Source organism: Sander lucioperca, chromosome 24, assembly GCF_008315115.2.
Source record: "Sander lucioperca isolate FBNREF2018 chromosome 24, SLUC_FBN_1.2, whole genome shotgun sequence".
Classification (NCBI taxonomy): domain Eukaryota; kingdom Metazoa; phylum Chordata; class Actinopteri; order Perciformes; family Percidae; genus Sander; species Sander lucioperca.
Window position 1 is genome coordinate 1,446,458 of NC_050196.1, and position 19,985 is coordinate 1,466,442.

At 43.9% G+C, this 19,985-nt stretch overlaps 1 protein-coding gene across 1 annotated transcript in view; it reads right to left on the reverse strand.

The window, feature by feature from the left end:
* Positions 1–19,760, reverse strand: part of LOC116048616 (methyl-CpG-binding domain protein 5) — a 28,155-nt gene extending 8,395 nt beyond the window's left edge. The window contains exons 1-6 of the mRNA XM_031297788.2: positions 19,548–19,760; positions 11,385–11,489; positions 10,883–11,319; positions 7,022–7,124; positions 4,063–4,234; positions 1,211–3,589 (exon numbers count right to left, since the gene is read on the reverse strand). Coding sequence (XP_031153648.1) covers positions 1,211–3,589; positions 4,063–4,234; positions 7,022–7,124; positions 10,883–10,995 — 2,767 coding nt within the window. The 5' untranslated portion in view covers positions 10,996–11,319; positions 11,385–11,489; positions 19,548–19,760. The remainder of the gene's footprint in view (positions 1–1,210; positions 3,590–4,062; positions 4,235–7,021; positions 7,125–10,882; positions 11,320–11,384; positions 11,490–19,547) is intronic.
* Positions 19,761–19,985: the final 225 nt, after the last annotated feature.

Sequence of the window (19,985 nt, forward strand, 5' to 3'; positions counted from 1 at the left end):
CTCCATTATAAACCACATGAGAACACAGACACACAGTGAATATATAAACTCATGGCCCAGTCCCACAGCAGGCAGGAAAGGGAAAAATAAAGATCTAGGTCTTTTCAGCGCTCTCAACGATGAATGAGAGACACACACACACAAAAAAACATACAGTCACTAACAAAGTCATTCATATGCACACAAATAAAACAGAAGCACACACACACTGTAATACACAAGCAGTCAGAGACATGCACACACAGCGATTCAAACACACACAAGGCCTAAACCCTCATCAAAGGCTTCACTTTGGTCCCTATTCAGGCTCTATCGTTACTATAGCGACCGGCCAGCTCGGAGAAGCTCTATCTGGGCTGCTTCCCTTAAAGCGTGATCCAGATCCTTTCTCCATCTTCTTACGCCATTGACTGATGCTAGCATACAAATAAAACAAAGAGAAACACTGGCTGACTGACAATTAGCTGAGCTTCCAAAGATGAGGGGCCTGCTCATTAGCTCAGAGATAGTGGAGGAGCCCGACTGTCTAGGCTCGGGGCCTATCACCTAAATCCTTTGGTTTCAGTTCACTCATAACCATAGAAACCACATCTTCATCCAGCCACTAGCTTACCACAAACAGTCATTAACTGCACAGGATATCAACACCATCCTCCAGCCAGAGGGCGGTCAGTTTGGACTGTGGCCGCTTAATTTATTTACTGTCAGTCATTTTGAAATGTCACCAAACCATAATTTTTTAGGATTTTTATAAATTAAACCAGTATAATTCATTCTAAGCTGCTTCTGAGCATTTACATCTACATTTGGGTAGATGTAATGTAGAGCTGAAATGATCATTCGTATCATTTTGCTAAACGTAGTGTTCTGAATTTTCATCATTAACGATCCGAGGAGCCTTTTAGAATCTTATTCCCTACATTGCCATTTCAAAATCAATAATTGTGGGTCAATAGAGTAATAAGTAGTCACATGATGACTAATTACTGCCATGCTCACGTAATAAAAATGAGTGGAATTATTTTAGACATGAAATGCAAATGTCAGAAAATAGAAGCAATAAATAATCACATATTAGGGCTCCATTGTGCCATTTTAGTACGTATAAATGCCTTAAAATTTTTATATTTAGCAGCACATGTACATATAGTATAAACTATTGACTTAGATGACTCTGAAAAGCAGCAGAGTGCATCATAAAGTGTCTCACCTGTATCAGAGATGGTCTGTGTACAGCTTCCATCACCACCTACATGTGGCATCAGCACCATGCTAGTCCGCCCCATACCGTGAAGGTGGTTGTGCTGTGAGGGGTGAGGGCCGGGATGGGACAGCGGCGGGGGGTTAGTGTTGGGGCGCCCCAGCGGCATGCCATCAGGGCCCACCGGTCCACCTCCTGGCCCCATAGGCCCACTGTTACTCATGGAGGAGGCCTGCATCTGGGCTATGATGTCAGGGAACTGGCCTGGACGAGAGCCCAGATGGCCCCCAGAGGTGTCCATGTTCTGGCAGTGTTGCATGGCATCTCCAGGACCCCGCAGCCTCTGCTGAGCTAGGAGATTCTGCTGAGGGCCACCAGGGACCATAACTGTGCTGTCGTTGTAGTGCAGCTGTGCAGATCCTTGAGGCCCTGGGCCAGGGCTAAGACCTGGGCGATGGTTGTGGGAGCTCTGGCAGCTCATGGACTGGAGAAGTTGGGCCATGGAGGTGTTTGGGGGAAGGTTTCCAAGTCGGCCTACTTTGCGCGGCTGCTCAGTGGCAATGGGCCCTGCCATGTGGGGTCCTCCCATGCCTCGTTTGTTAAGCATGTTATAGACCATGTTGTTACTGTTGTCGTGGTTTACGGCAGCGCTGCCCGACGACTGCTTTCGTTTGCGCATGGGGTCCCTCTGCTGGGCCATGAGCTTGTCTCTAAGAGCCGCCCGACCACTCTGGCCCTCAGGAGTGTTGAGCAGCATGGTGGAGTTTGGCGGGAGCATTGAGTTTAAAGTGCTGTGTCCCTCCATGCCTCGAGGGCCGCTCATAGAGCCAGGGTGTCCGCCACCTCCACCATTACCTCCGCTACCGGCCCCCATGCCTGCCATACCAACACCACCACCAGCCATGCCAGCAGGGCTGTTGCCAGCAGCGCTGAGTTTGTTTTGATTTGCTAGCTGTGCTTTGGCTGCGGCAGACAAGAGACTGCTGGCGGGAAAGGAAGCGGCATTCTGTTGGTTGAGGATCTGGTTTAGAGGCATCCCCAGGAGTCCTGGGTGGCCCTTCTGGGAAGCGCTTGGGGTTGCCATAGAAGAGGACGACGAGGAGGAAGAGGTGGGCGAGTACATGGGGTTGCTGTGCTGCTGGGTGCCAATCGAGTTTCCCATCCCAGGCAGCATCTGGGAGTCTTTGTACTGGTGATGTGGGTCAGTTTTGTTGGTGGAGGGGCTGGAGGGCATGGCTGGTCTGGGAGATCCCATGGCAGACCTGGGGGAACGAGGGGGGACCTTCATGTTGCCACATGGGGCCTGATGTCCCGAGGGCATTGCAAAGTTCCCATGGTCAGAGGAGGTGGAGGATGAGCGTGAGCGATGAGGGGAGGCCTCCATTCTCCCAAGGGCAGGCCCTGCCATGTGGACAGGGGAAGTGACAGGGGAGGGGGACATGGAGGAAGCCGGACCACCCTGTTGAGTCCTTTGAACGTGACCGCCATGCCCCACAGGCCCAGGCTTCACTGTGGGTAAAGGTAAGTTGCTTGGCAAGGGAACGATGGCGGGAGGGGGTATGTTTACATTCATCATTTGTACCTGAGAGTGGATGTTAGGCTGAAAGTTGGAGGGGTTTGGGGCGTTGGTGTGGGGCTGGCTGACTGGCTTGCTGGGGATGGGGTCCAGGATGCCTAATGGGTCTTTTTCGGAGGTCAACTGCCTTTTCTGAAGGGCACAGGATGGTGGTATGGATGGAGGAGGCGGTACGGGATGTGTTTTATGGTGAAACGCTGCACGGGGCATATCCATACCAGGGGGAAAGTTCCCTCGAGGCATGTTCATGTTCATGACAGGGCTTTTGGCAGTGGCCGTGGGGGAAAGGGGCGTGCTAGTCCTCCCTGTCATGGCGCAGGATGGCTGGCCCGCAGGGGAGCCATGGAGCATTATACTGGGTGGGGAAAGAGGCGTCCTAGAGTTCCCATGGATAGAGGCTGAGCCTGGACTGCCAGCTCCTGGAAACCCACAAGGATTGGTCCTTGGAAAGCCATCAGGGGTGCCCAGAGTGTCTGCACTGGGAGACTGTGAGCCGTCTCCATACAGCTTAGCACTGGAGGGAGGTGGGCTCAGCATGCCTCCATACCCAACCCGGTAGGGGGATTTGGGGCCTGGCTCCCCACTGCCCAGCCTCTGGTGCCTGTGGTACCCAGAGTAGAGCTCAGTTTGCTGGGCTCCACCCATCTCCTGGGGTGGATACAGCCTCTGCTGCTGCTGTTGTTGTCCAGGGACCATCATCATCTTGAAAGGATTCTTGCAGTCTGGGCCAAGAGCATTAGGCAGTCCATCGTGGGGTTTAGTCCTTATTGCTCGTTGAGTTGTGGAATGCGCAGCAACCACAGACGATGTACCTTGAGGTCAAACAAAGCACATTTGAGTTAAATCAATACCAACACCTTGGACAAAATATAAGGAAGAGCAGCAAAGTCATGGTTATCCTCAGGCCACAGTGGCTGGCAAACCATAAAAATGACAAAATAGTTAATATCAGTGTTTAAATAAACTTACTGCTCTCTAAAACAAAAGACTAGAAGATCACAAAGAGAGATTTCTGAAAACAAATGCTTGAAAAACCCAAATCACTTGCTACATTGTCAGAATTTTAACATTCAAGACCAACCAAACAGGCTGGTAATCTGGACTAAACTAGCAGCCAACTTTTACCAACATTTGGCTGGTTGCTAACGTTTCTTTCAGCAGAAACACATACTAAGTTACTGCGGATAGGAGCACCAGCAACGGGCTTTACTCTGCATATTACACTACGTGTGTCTCAATGCTGCTATCATACTGAAACACTGATTTTTACTGGGTTTACTCGTACCTCCCCCTGGACTGGTCAGCGTCAGAGGTGGGTGCGTCCCCATGCTCTTGTGCAGCGTGGCCACAGCCAGAAGCTTCCTCTTGTGAATGCAGAGTTTGGTGACGTCTTCATCTGCTTTCACATCCTCCGCTGTCCTCTGCTTGACAGCTGCCCCTGGGTCAAAGTTGAACACCTGAGGAAAAGGATTGGTGATTTGAACAACTTTACAATGTGAAGTTTTTTTTTGGTCAAAAAGAGTCTTGTCATCTCTTTGTTTTTATTATTTGCAGATGAAAAGAATGAAATGTTGCATGAATAATGAGATTGGGGGGGGGCCCTTTTAATGTGAACTCCTGTGGAAATCTTTTAATGAGATTTCTTCTTGGTAGTGGAAAGAGGAGCAAGAGACAAGAAAGACAGGGGAAGGTTAAAGTGATTACGGCCCATTTTGTTTAGATGGTAAAAATTCAAATGGACAAAAGGATGGATACAGTTGGATAAAAGCCAGAGAAGGAAAGTGGTCCTTGTGGCTTTTGGGAAAATCACAATTAATCCAAGTGAATTCATGAATTCAAGGATAACGGCGAGCTTATTATGGTGTATTTGTGACTAATCAGAGGAACCACAGGGATGCTGCGGGTCCAAGACAAGGACGGTGTGGTTCAGTCACCATGCTGCTTTACTGTGCCATGTAAATGTGCAGCCGCCCACCCTTGAAGATTATGTAAATTACAACCAGGTGTACCAGCACAGTGTATTTCCCTTACACGTGTCTCTTTGGGTTGTACTGCCTTAGGATAGTTAAGCATTTTATACATATTTAATGTCTCAGAGAATCAACATTTTTGTATCTTCATTTTCTTTTCTAAAAGATTCTTTTTTGGGGGCATTTCCACCTTTAATGGACAGGACAGCTAGGTGAAAAAGGGGCGAGAGAGGGGGAAGACGTGCAGGAAATCGCCACAGGTCGGACTCGAACTCTGGACCTCTGCGTCGAGGCTACCTACCGAGCCAACCACTGTATCTTCATTTTCTGTTGACAACAGACAATTTAAAAGGGGCATGTGGGAAAAGTGAAGGGAGGAGAATGTTTTGGTGGGTTTTCATCTGCTTTATTAAAACATAAATAATAGAGCAGAGAAGTCAACATTGTTCCAAACGAGACAATATCAGCCTGATAAGAGGGCTGATCAGACAGACATTGTGTTGGGGACAAATTTAGCTTCAAGAAGGATAATCGGTCAGATTACCCCATGTAATGTGATACAGTGGAGGCCTCACGACGCCCCAACATTTGTACTTGGCTCCTTCACAGAGATCAGCGGAGGTGGTCAGCTTGAATTTATTCCATATATGCGGAGCGTATGGATTGGGAGTGGAGAAGTGGATTATGCCGCAGGAGTGACTCGAGAGTTTTCTCTGGACATTTTTTATATACTCTATTCCACCGTGAAAGACTGGCCACTTTTGGAATTAATTCTAAGTGACATTAATTCAACCTGACCACAGCCCCCCTGCTCCGTGAAGGACAAAACTACAAACTTTTTACAGCCACCTTTCAAGCTGACAGGGGTGACTTTTTGATACTCAAAAGACCACTTTAACAAAAACAAAAGCATCAGTTTAACAATAGCCTGTCAGAAGTTGTTTTCACCTTGGTTTGACTAGTGAGACACCATTTCCTCCTCAAAGACATGTTTACTTCATCCTCATTCCTCCCTCTAGCCCTTTCCCTCCTTCCCCGCTGCTGCAACGAATGTCAAATAAGTATTGTGTCCTATTAGGAGGCGAAGACATGTCAAGAGCTCATTGTCCGCTCTGAATTAAAATATCATGAAGAGGCATTTAGCTTCAAACATTCATTGTCAATGATTTGCAAATCTGTAATAAGTGGGAAAGTTCGTGATGACCAATCATAACAGCTGCTCCAGACTGCAGTCAATTATTACAAGCAATTAGCGAAAGCAACAAAAGGCATTTCATTTTGGCAAAATAAATTAAATGTTAAAATTAACAAACCTTAAAATCGTATGAGGCTTACGGAATGTTAAATATAATGTTTTCCCATTGATGTTCACTTAGGACAATCAATCAAACGTGTGACATGGACTGAAATTCAAGCAGTCGATTGGTTAAAACCCCTGCGCAACCAAGCATGCAATGTCCTCACTGGATTTTGATTCTCCTTCAAGAGTAAAGATGGGAAAATATACCAACAAAACAACATCTCCTTACTAATGTAACGTTTACACGTTTCACTTCATTTCTATCTGTGTCTCCACAAAACAAGGACGGTTGGAAACCAAGTCAAACTAAAACCAAATCCTGTTTGACGGTCATCTGCTAATGCAAACGTGATATGACGTGGTTCACATCTTTTACTACACTTTTACTTTGCAGAGAACAGCTGTTGAATAAAGCTGGTTATATAAAAATGATGGCCAAGAGTATTTCAGACACGCCACCAGCTAATGTAAGTTTAGGTTTGATTGAAAGTTTTTAATCCGCTAGGGGCTCGTGTTTAGCTGTAATTTTTGGACAACCGCATTTTAAATTTTTTTTGCAGATTGGGAGATCTAAAAATAAGATTTATTTTTATTTGATAAGGACAATGCACATTAACCAACATTTCTGTAAATGCACCAGTGTTTGCCAGATGGCTAATTTTCAACTGTAGTCCTAGTTACCTAGCATGCATTTCTTTATGGTGGGAGGAAACCGGAGCACCCAGAGGAAACCCACGCAAACACGGGGAGAACATGCAAACTCCTCACAGAAAGGCCCTGCCCGGACCAGGAGTCAAACTCTGCAGTGCCAACTGGCTGTGAGGCAGAAGTGCTAACCACTGAGCCACCGTGCCGCCTATTATACTTCAATCTTAAATCTTTAATAGGGATAGCTTCTGGATTCCAGTTAAGAGGCAGCTGTAAAATCTGTGCTCGACTGCTGTGTTTTAAATGGATCAGGACAAACAAATTACCTTGTGGAGGATGAGTGGGCACTCCAGGCCGCATTTGCAGGTTCCATCTGTCAGCAGGTAGGTCTTCACCTGCTCCAAGCTGGACAGCACCGAGCCACTGGGACTGCACACAGAAAACAACAATGTCAGGCTGAGGGGTGACATCAGTTGGCGTAGCTCCAAAGCACAAACTCCTTCTATGATATTATATGTTAAGCCCAGTTCAGAGCAAGGATTCGTGACGAGAAGAGCTGAAACTTGCAGCTATTTGCAACGCGTCGGTCTCCAGCGTTCTAAAACTTCCAGGCTTATTGTAGCTGGATATATCATTTGTTTCGTCGAAATATGAATGTGGATAACGTTAGTCATAGTGATACTTGCTGCAGTTACATTTCTCGTGATGAATCGGCGAAAACACGTTTTATTTCTCTAACTCGCGGCTTTGTCCGAGGCGCTCCCTCTCTTCAGTCACTCTCTAGCTCGCGCCACCGTACGTGCTCGCGGGCGCAGGTTGTGCCTCCGTTAACAGTTTCTAACAGAAATAAAATGGATTATGGGTCATTTTATTGTAGCTGACTTTACAATATGACTTCTCTATTGGCTGAACTGGGCTTAACAGCACTTTTTAAATATTCAACATTTTTAGACTCAAGCTCCTGAAAATATTTGGCATTTAAGTGAACATCTGTATGTTGAAATATTACAAAAGTTTAGTTCTCACACCAAAATTTTATTCCTGACTCATGTTCCTGAAGATGAAAAGAAACCAAGCTCCACTGACAGACATACAAACGATGTTTTTAGGTGGGTTAGCAGCTCCTTCAGGCGGGTTTTGCTGCAGGTTATACAGGCTTGCAACCATGAAATCAAACAGTAAAATCCTCCCACTCCTCAGTGCTACACCACAGCGGAATTCTTCTATCCATATGATCTAAAAACAATAATTGAAAACATGTTCAGTACCTATGAAGACGGAGGAGCCTGTCCATGAAACTGTATTCCGTCTACAGTGAAACAACATTGACTCAGCAGTTTGTTAAAGTCACAGTGAGTCACGGCAATGCCGGTAAAGCGGGTGCGAGTGCGGTTACACTTTTCAAAACTCCACAGAGACAGCGTATATAATGGCGAGGCGAAAGCGGTCGCGGTATGGTTAACATTAGACTTCCCCTGTGACAGGAAGGCACCACAGTGTTCTCTATGCCCTGGTGACTGACTGACAGGCTGGAGGTTGTAAGGCAAGGCAAGTTTATTTCTAGAGCCCATTTTAGCAACAAGGCAATTCAAAACGCTTTACATAAAACATTAAAGAGCAGTTCAACAACAGAACAGGCTAAAATAGAATAAGATACAAATACAAGAATAAAAGATACAGTGCAGTGGAAGAAATGAATTATTATTTGATTTAATAGGTTGTAGAAACGGGTTTGGGATGGGAGAGGGAGGGGTTATTGTGTGTGGTGTGTAAAATGTAAAATCTAATTGCAGGTACCAGTATCGGGAAAAAAAGGGAACGTACCCAACCCTAGACGTGGAGACGCTGAATGGAGAATGACTAAAAGTAAACATTAGGAATGTGATCACAGCTGCAGTGAAGCAGTTTTAACACATGAGAAATAAGAGGGAGTTTTGTGCCCAATAAAGTTGGGAGAATCTGAAAAAAACATCAAGCGCAACATTTCAAACTTGAACTGAAAGAAGAACAGTATGTACCATTGGTTGAACCTATCAAACACTGATACGTTGACGAACCAGCCGGTGACCGAATCATCAGTCAAAGCCGCGGTGAAACTATCTTCTGTGACGACCTACAGTTGCACATCCCTGAAGTAAATGTACACTTTAAATGTAAAAAGAACATGAGCAAATACAAGTGTGGGATGACAGTATCAGGCCACGGTCACAGAAGTAGACAGGATTCTTTCCAACGCCCAAAATAAACCTGACACCAGCCAACTGCTTTAGTTCATTGTGGCTGGTAAATAAACGTGCTGGTGTTCACGTGTCGGGAAGGACACTAACTTCCCGTCTACATGACATAATGTTGACTGGTAAAAGATCCAACTCATTAGTCAAAGTTCCTGTTGCACAAGCTGAGTGCATTTTGTAAACAAATGACGGTTTCCTAACTAGAGGCTGACGCAATCAGAATTTAGTGTTATTTTCCCATCCAAACAAACATGTCAAGGGATCGCTTATTGCAATGTTACCAGCAGCCTCCCAAAGAACAATATGTTTAAGAGATTTTTTTTTACAGATACTAGATGCCAAATACGCTGCAGCTTCACTTGGGGGAATAACCATGACTCCACACAACAAGCCAGACCATCAAAGTCACCATGTATCGGTTCACCTGCTGTAGAATCGAAAAATGGAACTACACCTCGCGGCGACGAACGTTTCTCGGCCGTGGCTTGGTAGCGTTGCATTCCCCCCCCCCCCCGACTCATTTCCGGGTTCTCCTTCTCCATAAACAATATGAAATCAAGGAGAGGGTTAACTTTTCCTGCTATAGATTTCCATCCGTGGTCACATAGAACAGGGGAGACGCTCTACCACACACTCCCCGTGCACACACGTGCTGGCCCTGCTATTTTTTTAAAGAGATCGACGCACAAGTATAAACTTCAGGCCACTTACGTAGGCTACGGCTCTGCGTGGAGCCTCCACAGAACCATAAATTACGCTATACAATCCGCCTTCCCCATCCAAGAGATGGAGCGTGCGTAGTTGGCTGCGCTTGCTATGCGTACAGTCTGCGTGCCACAAATTTTGGGCTGCACAAGGACGTCCACCTAGGGGTCCTCATGGACCCTTGCAGTCATGGGTGGATGACGACATTTACGTCCACCAATGTGGACCCTCACATACACAGAAAGAATGAAGCTTGCTTTAAAGATCCAAACATATGTGGACAGTAAACAAGCATGAAATAAAATTAAGCTCACCTAGGTGGGCCACATTATGCACTAGAGATGAAACAATCAGTTGATGAATCTGACTACAATTGTAACAATTGTTAATATTGTTTGTCATTTATTGTGCAAAAATGTGGAACAATTTCTGGTTCCATCTTCTCAGATTAAAGGATTTGCTTCTTGTCTCTGTTTTATATAACTATTAAGTAAATATCTTTGAAATTGGGACCACTGTTTAAAATAACAAATGATCAAAATGATGCAAAGCCATTAAGAGAACATCAAAGAGAGGTAGGTAGGTAGGTAGGTAGGTAGGTGTGTGTGTGTGTGTGTGTGTGTGTGTGTGTGTGTGTGTGTGTGTGTGTGTGTGTGTGTGTGTGTGTGTGTGTGTGTGTGTGTTACACACACACGTATAACATAGCTACATCTTAAATTTAATTCAATGAGCTTTATTGGCATGGGCATTTATTGCCAAAATCTGTCAAAGTCACAATTTTATCCAATTTTCTTGTTTAAAACCCTTACAGCCTCACTAAGTACCCACAATTGGTCAAAATATTATGTGATCATGTGTTAATGTACTGACTTGCTACTTTTTTGTGATATTTGATATTAAGTATAAATAAAGCTACTAGGACAGCACTCCAATTTGATAGTTTATTGCCACATAACGGACGTTTCGGGCAGCACCCTTCTGTGCACACGCTGAGGAAGGGCGCTGCCCAAAACGTCCGTTTATTCATGATTATTCGCGTTTAGGATTCAGCACCCAGCATTCAAAGCTTTCTAAGTATTCCCGTGAGTTGAGCGCATCCAGTCCTTTTTTATTTGATATTAAGTCAAATATCTTTAGGTGTTGGTGAGACAAAAACCAATCTGAAGACATCACCTTAGTCTTTGGAAACCAAACAATTGCGAAAATAATCAGCAGATTACTCAACGAATTCATTGTTCTTTTTCTTACCTCATGTAAAGCACCCCGCCACCGTGCTCTGCCTTGCGCTGCCAGCCAATGGGGACCTGGACAGGGATGGCCTGCCTCTCATCTCCCGCCTCACAGTCCTTTCCGCCATTCATTGCTCCACTGGTTTTACGCTCAACACCTCAGAGGTATGTATATCAGACATCAACCAGCGTCTTTGCAATGCGCGTCATGTTCGTCTTCCAAAGCTGGGAGGGTGGTGGGGGGGTTACGGAGATTGGGTAGAGGTGCAGGATTACGCTTCAACGTGGGACTCTCTCAGGTAGAGCTGACGGGGCGGGCGGTTGGGTAGGGTGAGGCGAGCTCACAGCAGACCCTACCCTTTCAGCTGCTTCATGGCTTCAGTGCTGAATGGGGCGTGGACTTCCATTACTGCATCTTGTCACTCGGAGCCATCCGACTCGGGGAAGATGCTTTGGCTGAAAAAGTGGGGATCAGGGGTCGCTGTATGTCACAGGAAAGTCTTTTATTATTAATTTTTTACCATTTGTCTTTTGCCGGCCAGGATACAGTCCCTCAGTCGGACAAGAAGAGTGAGTTCAACATATTGGTTCCCAAACGCAGTTGGGTAGTGGTATTCCCATGGTTCCTGTGAGGGCAGAACAGAAGAGGAATGCACATGAATTAATGGGGAATGTGATCTATTTGCATTGCATGAGCAAAAGTTTTTGACGCCGGCGTTTTCATTTACAACCAACTATTTCCATTGTCCTATTGAAGGACAAAATGCAAAATGACAGCTCTTTATGTTGTTTTAACGCCGTTTTCCGTCTGAACGCCCGTCTCAATCGGCCCAAATAACAACGTTGCAGATCAGCTCAGGATATCTGCAAACAATATTAAAAATGCTTCTCATCTCATGGTGCAAATAATGCAGGATTTACATAAAAATTGTTCTTACTAGGGCTGCACAATATATCATTTTTTATATCGTCATCGCGATATCAACTGGTATAATAAAAACATTGCAAAAGGCTGCGAGATATCACGGAAGATAGCCCGATTTTTCTGTGTTCGTTGAAAGAAAATATCAGCAGAAAACTGCACTTTAAAATGTAACTTTCATTCTTTTTTTAGTGTTGCCTTTTATAGCCAATGTTCAATTGGTTCAATAAAAGAAAGTTGGAAATGATTTCCTCTCATTTGAATTAAATTCAACGAGCAGTTTGTTGTATTTTAGCAGAATACTGAAAGCAGCCGAACTGAGAACACTTTAATATCAGGTTATTTATCGCAAATAATATCGTTTATCGCCATATTTAACAACGGTATCGCATATTTTCCTCATATCGTGCAGCCCTAGTTCTTACCAATTTAGATGACATGGACATACAAAAAAAAAAAAAATCTATTGTAGTTTTTAACGCAGCAACACTGGCAGTATTTCCCCCCTCTGTGAAACAGTGCATTTCAAACACTGGTAGAAGCCCGTCAAAGCTGGTAAATCGGGCTGAACGCAGTGTGTGAGTGACGGAGCACCATGCAAAGCCTCTTCTCAGCCGCCGGTGTTGCTGACTCATAACTGCCCTGTGAGCTGCTGAGACCGAACCCAGTGACACTACCGAAGCGGAAGAGAGAGAGAGAGAGAGAGAGAGAGAGAGAGAGAGAGAGAGAGAGAGAGAGAGAGAGAGAGAGAGAGAGAGAGAGGTAAGGAGGGTAGCGCTACCCGTGGCACAGTAAAAATGAGGCGGCAGTTAAACGTATGCCATTTATCTGGAAATACGCACAGCAACAGTCGCACCTCGTAATCTCAGGGGAGGTGCGTAGTGTCCTATCAGAGAAACCACCACATCGTTAAAATTTCCCTATAGCTCCCTGTTTGGAAAATGCAGAGGTAACAGAGAACACATCATTTCTATTGTTGTGTTCACATTGGAAGGAGAAAACTAATTTTTGTGCTCAGTGCAGAATCGCTGTTTGAGGATGCCTCCGGCTGTGACACTTGTTTAACCTCTATTTTTAAAGTTTTCGATTTGGTATGTTTGTCTTTTGTTGTTTGCTGGAATCAGAAACAGACGGCCAGGGGTAAGGAGAGGAGAGTGACGTGCAGCCAAAAGTCCTGGACCAGATTCAAACCAAAGACAATTTGATTAAAAGTGACACTGGTGCCACAGCCACGTGTTTTCATCATAACCTTTTGGCAAAGCTGCCACCTTGCTAATGTGAAAGCACACAATTTAAATCTCAGCTGTCATCATTTTACTGCCCATCTCTCCCCGCCATTTTCCTGACTCTCACGAACTACCGTGTCCAAATTACATACGGTACCTGCTAATCTGTAACCTTCTACTGCAGGCCGATGTCTTTTTAAGATTATGTTTTTGGCCTTTTCCGCATTTATTGTTCACAGCAACAAGAAAGAGGCAGACAGACAGACTGAGAGGGGGGTCAAACTCAGGACATTGTGGGTACATAAAAGACTACCCAAAAAGGGCACGAATTAAATTATTACTGCACTAGAAACTAGGGCTGCACAGTAAAACGTCATCACAATATCAACTGGCGCAATAAACACATCGCGAAAGCATCGGACATAACACCGAAGACACTCAGGGATTTTTCGAGTTAGTTATAAGGAAACATCAGCAGGAAACTGCACTTTAAAATGTAGGCCAACTCTTGTTTTAGTGCTACCTTTTATGTTCAATTCAATGTTCAATTTGTTCAAGAAAAAAAAAAGTTGGAAATGATTTCCTTCCTTTCATTTGTTTTAATTTCAACAAGCAGTTTGTTGTATTTTAGCAGAATACTGAAAGCAGCAGAAATGGGTACACTTTAATATCTGGTTATTTAACGCAAAATATCTTTATAGCAATATTCAACATCATTACCGCATATTTTCCTCATATTGTGCAGCCCTGCTGGAAACATTTTAAGGTGGATTTTCTTTTACCTAAAAGTGACATAAGGCTTTCGTGTGGTTTCTTTGCAGTAAAAGGCGGTCCGTCCAAAACTCAAGACACTCAAAAATGTACCTACATGTACATGTGGGGGTTACGGCAGCTATGGATGTACCACGTGGGGGACACAAGAACTGCGATTTGTATCTACAGCCACATCTATATCTGAGGGACTTTTTTTTGGCAGTTTAAGACAAACAAAAGACAATATATTTCGATATTACGATATATTGACCTATACCTGTACAATGTATTGTTCAACAATTCACGTTTACATTCACATGACACGTAGTAGAAACGTTACATTTAAAGACTTCACATTTACATGTTATACTGCTGTTGAGTCGCTCAATACGTGGAATGGCATTTAGGTTGGAAACAATAACCTTTCAAATATTTCCAGGCGGCTTAGATCCAACAACAGCTCTTCAAAATGACTTTTAAAAGACAGTCCAAAGATGCATCAAGCTTGATGAGCGCACATCGCTATCACAGTGTGCGCTCAGACCTGAACGATGTAGCCATCACACACCTTGCCCTCACCATTGTCAATGACCCCAATCACCCTCTATGTCCACACTTTACATCGCTATCATCGGGCCGCAGATACAGGAACTCCCAACCCCTAATTTCCACCGGGCACGTCCGCGCCGCCGCGAGAAATCGCGGCCATTCAAGTCAATGCTTGATAATCCACCAGCTGTGTCACGCCGCGTCCCAGAAGCGTGCGTGAATCGGCTCTCTTTCTTTCGATTATTCTGTCATCACAGAAACTACTGGGCTCTACATTAATGCTCCTATCAGTCTGTGACTGGCCCCAGCCGGGCCCTCGTCAAAAAAAAAAAAAAAAAAAAGACACTTGCCACTGGGCAACGTCACATCATGACTTCGCGTAAACACGCGTGTATGTCTACGCCGTATCAGACTGATCTCAATAAGTGGCGCGTGTATGACAAGCCAATTCGTATGCCATTTTGGCGTGTTATCAAGACGCATAATTGCTTTTCGGACGGTTGGGTTTAAGAAAACAATAACGGGGTTGGGTTTAGGAAAAGAAGAAAGCGGCGGTTGGGTTTAGGAAACGTGACACGCGGGACACGATCCCCGGTCTCCTGGGTGAAAGTCCTGTGTGTGACCCATCCCACACCCCGACCAACCTCCCTACGCGGATTTTCGGGCTTTCATAATACTGGCTACGGCGTAAATTCACACGCAATCGCAAGGTAATGTAAGTCAACGGAGGCCAAACGGCGTTGATAAACACGCTAAAAAGCGAGTATGCGTCTTGATAACACGCCAATAATGGCATACGAACTGGCGTGTCATAGATACGCCACTTATTGAGATCAGTCTGCACTGGGCTAAACAGCTTTTCTGGGGAAACCCCTGCTATCTCGCTGACTTCGTATAGATCTGGTGTCGTCGATGTAAATGTGGTTGTTTCTATGTGTCTACATACCTGTCTTTGTGTTACCTGTTTATGTATTTGTCCGTGTTCAGGCAAAGTGAAGATACAATCATTTCAAGACGCTCTGCAATCACTGCTAGAAGAAAGACGGGAAATTGTGTGGCTGTATCAAGTGGACACTACATGTAATCCTATATACTCTTTTTTTCCCTTAGCATGTGCTGTTTTGCCATCACAAATGATGTTAAGAGAGGAATGCCCTTATATCAAATAATAAAGATCGTCCGATACCATTTTTTGCTTCCCGATGCCGAAACCCAAACTTGCATATCGGCCGACACTGAGTACCAATCCGATACCAGTGTGTCATATATTTTATTACGTTTTAACAGCTGTATATTACTATCCCTGTATGGATGTGATATGATTTATATATCTTTGTTCGGTCTGCATATTTTGTGGGGGGGGAATAACAGATTTTGGCACAAAACTGCGTTTGCAGGTGATGGGGAATTCTACACAGTTTGGACTCAATCCTGCTGCAAAAACTTCATACAAGCACAATGGAACAAGAGTTAATGGCAAAAAAAAGACATAAATACAGCCACATGAGACTTACAGCAATGCAGTCTCAGAAAGAAAGGAAGAAAAAAAATGTGTTAGATAAGAAAACGCATCAAAATGAAAAGTGGAACTGCAGCCAAAGGTTCTTGAGTAACTGAATTTGCAGTCCATTAAGGATGGCGGCTGCTCTCTCTCTCTCTCAATGTCCAAATATTAAAGAATACCATCAGACAAAGTAGCTTATGTGCATCTCATTACATGGTCAAAAGGTAGGTTTTCTTTCCGTCGTGTCCTGTATCATTAAAGTAGTTTTAATTTGTTATGTTACAGTGAAACTAGGGCCGCACAATATGAGGAAAATATGCGATAAATAAACCGATATTAAAGCGTATTCAGTTCTGCTACTTTCAGTATTCTGCTAAAATACAACACTGCTAGTTGGACTTAAAACAAATGAAAGGAAATCATTTCCAACTTTCTTTTATGGAACAAATTGAACATTGAATTGAATATAAAAAGGCAGCACTAAAAAAAGAAAGTTACATTTTAAAGTGCAGTTTTCTGCTGATATTTTCTTTCAACCAACACAAAAAAAATCTCTGTGCGTTTTGGGACATGTCGCAGCCTCTCGCGATGCGTTTATTGCACCAGCTGACATTGCGATATTTATATTCAGAAAATTGTCTGTGAAATAAGCATGTGACCCATTTCAACTCCACTCCTCAAAGAATCTGAACCGATTATCTATAAGAACCGGAATCGAAAGGAAGAATCAGAATTGGAATCAGAATCGCCCAACCCTCAAGCCGATACAGCAGAACCTGGTTAACTTTATTCGCAAGTCGTGATTCAGATCAGAAGAGATGTAAATGATGGCTGTAGGAGAATACGACAAACGTTTACCAGCATTTGGACTGTAGTAACACCACGCTCTGTACCAACTAGAGGCTTTAATTCTTCTACTAGTGCCAAATGAATGAAGCAATTTAGAAGCGATAACAGAGAGAGGATGGCTCTTTTTCAGACCTGCAGAATCGAGGGAACATAGGCTCAATTTGTACAACCTACAGACGTAGATAAACAGTCTGCAGCTAAAGACACAGAGAGGAGACTCGCTGCACTTTGAGACAGCGGGGACACTGCTGCTGTAAACAGAGACGGTAGCTTAACATTATGTATGTTAAATACAGATAAAGACCGTGTTTAGATCCAGCTGATCTACACCGAGAATCTGCATTTATCTCAGACTCATATTGGATCATTATCTGTTAGGAGTGCTAATTTGTGTTCAGCCACACACGTTAATTAGAGGATTACTAGTGCAGTACAGTGCTATTATTTTTCACCTTGAACTAGGGGTGGGCGATATGGAGAAAATCAAATATCGATGTCGATATTGCGACGATATTGTTGGGTTGACTATTTCACAAAATATTTACACAATGAGATAAATAATCACCAATAATGTGGATACAAAGACTAAGTACTTTACTGTAATGCAGCCTTTAAATCCTGGAAAAGACACGATATCCAAAATCTAAGACGATATCTAGCCTCATATATTGATGTTGATATAATATTGATATATTGCCTCCCGGCCCTACCTTGAACATAGACAGTGTTTTGGGAGATTTATCATGTAATATGCTCAATATAAAAGGTTGATTAGGCAGTCCGCGGCATGTTTATGGTCACAAATGTCCCTGACCACTTCTGAGCATGGATCCCTGGTGCATTTCTATCTGCATTTAGAAATGTCCACTTGTGATTGGACGTCCAAAAAAAATGCATTTAGTGCCAAGAGAACAGGGTCTGTCATATGTTGTCAAATAAAGCAAGAGGGGGGGGGGGGGGAGCTAGTAGTGCAATGTAACCTGCACAAAGCATGTTTATGGAGTAAAATCCTTGTACAAATGGTACAGCAGTATGCCCTGCTCTCCTCTCACTGACGCAAAAAGACATCTACCACTGCTCTTTCAGACTAGATTAAATCCATTAATTCTCAACCTAGCATTTAAATCTTGCTGTAGCCCCATAAAAAAGGGCCCATGGAAGGCCCGGGACCCCCACTGACAGACTCATAACCCCCCACCCACAGTCACTACTCGTTATATTAACACACATCCTGGACAATTATCCCTGACCACTGTGCATATTATATACAGGGTTTTCCCTTCCATTATAAGACTCAGGTGCAGCACCCAAGCCGAATGCAATCATTGTAAGCAACAAAACAAACTAAATGTCACTCAGATACTTGGATCTAATGATTGGTATTGGTCCCCTGTGGACTTTTTTAGCAAGTTTTGCCTTTAACTTTTTTGAGAGTTATTCATCTATTATCTGCTCTAGCTTTTTCAACGTTTTACACACACAAATGGTAATAATAATGTTCCAAAATTATGTCAAATTGCATTTCTTTTTTCATTAAAAAACATCACATTTTCTTGAGGGAAACACTGATATACACTGAACTTTTGCACATCCAGATTAATATTTTGCACACCCTGTCCAAAAACAGTCACATTGTACATATTTTTAACTGTAATATATTTAGGTTCTTGACTCTATTGCTATTCCATTTTCATGTGTTTAGCGTATGCTCCAAACACAACAAGGCCAATTCCATGCAAGAGATAACTTACTTTGGCAATAAACCTCATTCTGATTCTGAGTTATGTTGTCAAATCAAGCAAAGAGTGGGGAATAGGTAGCCGTGCAAGTTACCTGCACAAAGCATGTACTGTTTATGGAGTATAATAGTAGCCTAGTAATACAAAAAAATCCTGGGCACGGTAAAAATGAAAAGGACAAACTGTGCAACACCAAAATGGTACAGCAGTTTGCCCTGCTATCCTCTCACTGAAGCACAATCTACCACTGCTCTTCCAGACTAGATTAAATCCATCAACCTAGCATGTAAATTTAGCTGTAACCCCGTGGAGTTGGCTTAGGACAGCTTTAGTGGTAAATTAGCCATATTGTCCTGCAGCAGCCTTCAAAAGTTGACAGCTACACAAGTTTCCCTAAACTGGAGAACATGACAACCGCTTGTGTACACTACCAAAGCAACCAGCTAATAGCCAATTAGCTTGGTGAACATTAAAAGACTGTCTATCAACAGTGCCAAGTGTTGCTTTATTAACCTTTTAGCGACAACCGTGTGGCGTTAAATGAGGTTTAGTTTATCACAGGGCGAGACGTGCAGCTGAAGCTCCATCGGCTGTGGGCCTCCGCGTTAAAAAAGTGGCCGTGTCAACAAGCGAAATCAGTCTTGTCTGCCTGCTTTTTGATGCATTGGACACAGCATCTGAACTAGCTGGGAGTTAGCATTCCAAGCGTCAGCTGTCTAGCTACCATTAGCTTGTTGTAACGAAAATGAATTAAACGCTAATAAACGTTTTAGCATTTAATTGGCGAACCGTAACCGGGGTCGTGCACGTCGAGGACCCGCAACGCAGATTAGGACTTCAAATTGTCGAAGTAAAAAAAGCTGCTAGGCCCGCGTTAGGTTTCGAGCCAGGCAAGGCCGGAGCCAGGCCGAGTTAGCACGGGTTAGCTTAGCATGCTAGCTAACAGCCGTTTGCTCAGAGAGAGCGAAGAAGAAGAAGAGAGACGCTTTTCAGGCACTAACGTTTCTGTCTGCGTCAAATCAAATCGTAAACAGTCCGTTCTTACCGGGGCACCCCAGCGAACGCATACCGGCACTGAAACAGTGAAATTGGCGAGCAGCAGTGCGTTTCTGACCTTTAGAAAATAAGAATAAGAAGCCTACCCATTAGTTCTCTGCCTCTGCTGGTTCTCCTACACTGGAATATTGGAAATGATGGAGAGCCGCACTGCGCATGCGTGGCAGGAGCAGCCAGCAGATGGGAGAGGTGATGCACGTTACCATCAAATAATAGCTCAGATACATAAGCTCTGCATTGTAAAAGTTGCGAATAAAATTATGAAATGAAGGAGGAGCAACTGGATGTGTGGGTGGGGTGACTCACACAGAGCTGCAGTTTTCAGTCATGGCAACCACAGAGGGGTCTGGGGGCCTCCAGGGGCTCCTGTTGTTGGTCAAATATATGTGTGTCACTTGTTTGACAAATACAAATCATTTCTACATTAAAGCTGCTGATGGTCGATGCTAAAAAGGGTACAGAATTACAGATATTTTATGGTCACCCTTGAATATTATTTCTGGAAGGGTAAAAAAAAGCATTAG